Below are 3,983 nucleotides of genomic sequence, written 5' to 3'. Positions count from 1 at the left end.
AGGTCTGTTAGACAGGCCTAGGGGTGCGTGGTGGTTAAGCCTGTTCACGCTCATCTGTTGAGTCGTATGCCTGACTCCATCAGGCTTCAGCATTTCAGAGAAAGGGTGTTTCTCGTCGTATCAAAGCAATGACGCAATGTCTGATTCCCTGCTCTCAGAGAACCATGGTTAACGCGAGTAACCAGAGATGTTTTTGAAATATTCAGACCAGCTGTCTGGCACCAACAACCATGCAATGTTCAAAGTCCCTTAAATCACTTTTCTTCCCCATTCTGATGCTCAGTTTAAACTTCAGCAGATTTTCTTGACCATGTCTATCTGCCCAAATGCATTGAGTTGCTGCCATGTGACTGGATATTCGTGTTAGCGAGCGGTCTAACACGTGTACCTTATAAAGTGGCCAGTGAGTGTAGTAAGTGTATTTGTACAGTAAGTAATTTTTCAGTCAAGGTATATTTAAGAAGTGGATTTAGGCAAAATATTATTTAAAAGAAATAATATTGGGTGTACTGCATATACAAACATTTATCACAAAAGAGACAATAAAAAACGTTTTGTATTTTATTATGTACGAGACATTATACTTGGTTATATGTGATATTGACAAAAAAATCCAGATTTCATCAATGAAAATGAAAAGTTCAGTTTAAAAGTTAAGTTTATTGCATTTACCACAGAAAATCCAACAGAAAGTATTTTTAATGATGTATAAAACAAAGATGATTCTATGTGAGATCGACAGAATCAATAAAAGCAATGGGAAAATATAGCAAGGGATAAAATAAAAAAAGTGCTGTAACAAATTAAAGTGATCATATATTCTAGTATATAGTTTGCATGCACATTAACATCAATTCTTTTAATATTATGAAAATAAAGTTGTTTTTTATTTATATATTTTATTTTATTTTATTATTATTATTATTATTTTACTAAACCCCATATCAGCACACAATCTTAACACACATCATCTGATTTACTCAGTGACAGAGGCAGAAAATGCTTACATGCTCTATAAGCAGTGTTTCCCAACCTTTTTTTAGTCGAAACACTGCTCTATAGGACATAAATCAATGAACAGAAGCAAGCCCAGCTTCTTTTCTGATTACTTGAGCTGTATTTGCCAGATCATTTACTCCTTCTCTCAAGAGGTACTGAGTGGTACCAAAGGATAGTACTGCAGCAGCAGCACTGCCTACACCTGGAAGGAGACTCAAAAGATATTCAACAGTAGCAATGGTACCGAGTGCAGCAGACGCTTGCAATCTGGTCAGTGCTTTTTCTCTGATGGCAGTAACAAATTTAGATTTGGCCAGATCTTTCAGGTGGGGCTTGTTAACTTTTTCTGAAAGCCTTGTCAGTGATCTATCATCCAAACCAAATGCAAAGTAGCACCTTGTGAGGAAAAGCACAACCATGCCTACATCACATGCTGCTGATAGGCCAGGTACAGGGACGACTGCTATACCACCAGAGACAAGAGATACAGCCCAGATCATTCGTTTAAAAATCTTGATCTTCTTCTCAAGAGATGCAGCTGAACACACTGGCCAGGCTTGCAGAAGAGCATCCTTCTTGTGTTCTGGAAGTTCATCTTCGAGAACGTTTTGAAGTAATTCAAAATCATATTCCTCCAAATCACAAGACGATATCAAGAAGACTCTGGGGTCTCCCAGTTCTTTCAGGTTTTTCTGACAATACTCTCTTATTAGGGAAAGAACTTTCTGCTCATCAAATCCTCTTTTCTTTTTCTCTGCAGAGATATCATTGTCAATCTTGGAACGAACAAAGTAAAAGCTTTTCTTCTGTTTTCTTATTTCTTTAGCCAGCATGATGTCATTCTCTGTGAACCTCACTGAGTTAAGGATAATGAAGAAATCATAGGTGTTAAACTTGACATCTTTCAGGTATTTTTTAGCTTTGAAGTTTGGGGTTCCTATTCCAGGCAGGTCCCAGATCTTCACATTTGGCATTTCAGGATGTTCATACATGGTGGCCAATTTTGTAGTTTCTATGACTCCGGTAGGTGCTGCTTTAACATCGTCATCCTTTAAACCTCTAAGTGCATTCACAAAGGAGGATTTTCCTGATCCTGTCTCTCCAGTCACAGCGATGTTAAGTGAGACATTAACAAACTGGTCAAATTTTATTTGTGCTTTTGCTGCAGCCTTTCCCGGAGTGGACTCGCCTGATGCCTTTATTGCATCAACAACAGCAGGATCTTGATTTTCCATATTCCAAATGGCAAACTTAAACATTAATGAATGCTCAAAATTAGAGACATAGCATACTTATTTAAATAATGTAATTTAATAATGTAACTGACAAAAAATTACCTGAATTTCTTGGTTCCAGGAGGAGTAATGAAACACCTGTTTTAAATACAGAAATTGAATATTAAACCAATGTGAAACAATTCTGCTGAACAACAATCATAGCTAGAGTCAACAGACAATTCCAGAGGTTAAAAGTAGATTGATTTTACATTGATTGTACTATTATTTAAATATATTATTAGTATTCATTTCATGATTTTGCATGAATTAGCAAAGTGTGAAATTGTTTTTCACAATATTACATATATGTATATATGTTATATATCAGTTGGTCATACTATAAGGTTTTGCATTTTCAATGTACCTTAAACTATTTTGAAACATGCAGTGAATTTCTGTAAGCTGTGTTCTGTAAAATTCAAAATGTAACTAAATAAAGAAAAAAGTTGTCAAAACAAACTTTGATGTTGGATTTAGAAAGCATAGCCAGAAAGTTTGAAGCAGTTTAAAAAACTTGATTTTAGGATTGAAGTTACTTTAAGTTTGACCTCTGTTATGCAGTTGCTACGTTGTCCTGGGTGGTTGAAAGGGAGCTGCTAGGGTGTTCTAGCATGTTTTATAATATTATTAGCTTGGCTTAGCATGTTGCTAACATGTTTCTAGCATGTCTTAGTATGTCACTAGCATGTTGCTAGCATTCCTCTAGCATTCTTTAACACGTGTCTTAGGTTATTAGGGTTTGCTAGTAATAGAGAGAGAAAGGGGTTCTTAAGAACTTGTGCATATGTGTGTGATGGTGGTGTTGACAGTTGAAATTCGAACAGACTATATGCACGGTTACTTCCTGGTTCAGTGACGTGTGGTGTGTGGCCAAGTATGGTTACCCATACTCAGAATTTGTGCTCTGCATTTAACCCATCCAAGTGCACACACACAGTAGTGAACACACACACACACCGTGAACACACACCCAGAGCAGTGGGCAGCCATGTGCTGGGGTGCCCGGGGAGCAGTTGGGGGTTCGGTGCCTTGTTTAAGGGTCTCACCTCAGTCGTGGTATTGAGGGTGGAAGAGAGCACTGGTTATTTACTCCCCCCCCGCAACAATTCCTACCGGACCTTCGGGTTACAAGTCCGACTCTCTAACCATTAGGCCACGACTGCCCCATGGTGTCTCCCCTGCCAGGTAAGTATTTACGCGGGTGAATCCACTAAATTGTTCTGCAAGTCATCCCTTACAAAAATTAAACATGGCTTTATTGTTGTAAAAGTGTAGTAACCATGGATTTTGGCATATTGTTTACCATTTGTATAACCACAGTTTAACCATGGTTTCCCTTTCATGGGAACTTCGATCTGCGTCCTCTAGGGGTCGCTATGGGGAACGCCTCGTCGTGACCCGTGTCTGAAGCATACATTGGAAAAACACCAACAACACGTTGGCCGGCGACAGCCATGACGCGACTATAGTATAAATAGGCACCGGGAGAACACATCATCCTCTTCTTCGTCTTCACTGACTGTTTTGTTTGAAGCGTGCATTTCTGTGGTTAGAACGATCTCTATTCATTCATTATGGCGAGCACTAGCAAAGCGTTTAGAAGATGTGTGCATCCATGTCATCGCTATTTGACACCCGATGACACACACGATCTATGAGTTGTTTGTTTGGGCGAAGAGCACGCACGCGATGTCCTCGAGGGGGCAA

The 3,983-nt window shown here is 38.8% G+C and overlaps 1 protein-coding gene across 1 annotated transcript in view; it reads right to left on the bottom strand.

Moving 5' to 3' along the window:
- Window positions 1–1,058: 1,058 nt before the first annotated feature.
- LOC107675480 (interferon-inducible GTPase 5-like) overlaps window positions 1,059–3,983 on the bottom strand; it is a 10,337-nt gene continuing 7,412 nt past the window's right edge. The window contains exons 2-3 of the mRNA XM_016469840.1: window positions 2,337–2,372; window positions 1,059–2,249 (exon numbers count right to left, since the gene is read on the bottom strand). Coding sequence (XP_016325326.1) covers window positions 1,071–2,234 — 1,164 coding nt within the window. The 5' untranslated portion in view covers window positions 2,235–2,249; window positions 2,337–2,372 and the 3' untranslated portion in view covers window positions 1,059–1,070. The remainder of the gene's footprint in view (window positions 2,250–2,336; window positions 2,373–3,983) is intronic.

This window comes from Sinocyclocheilus anshuiensis, unplaced genomic scaffold (genome assembly GCF_001515605.1).
Source record: "Sinocyclocheilus anshuiensis isolate Anshui unplaced genomic scaffold, SAMN03320099.WGS_v1.1 scaffold2094, whole genome shotgun sequence".
In the NCBI taxonomy this organism is placed as follows: Eukaryota; Metazoa; Chordata; class Actinopteri; order Cypriniformes; family Cyprinidae; genus Sinocyclocheilus; species Sinocyclocheilus anshuiensis.
The sequence above is the reverse complement of the archived record's forward strand: the minus strand, read 5'-3'. Positions and strand labels throughout refer to the sequence as shown.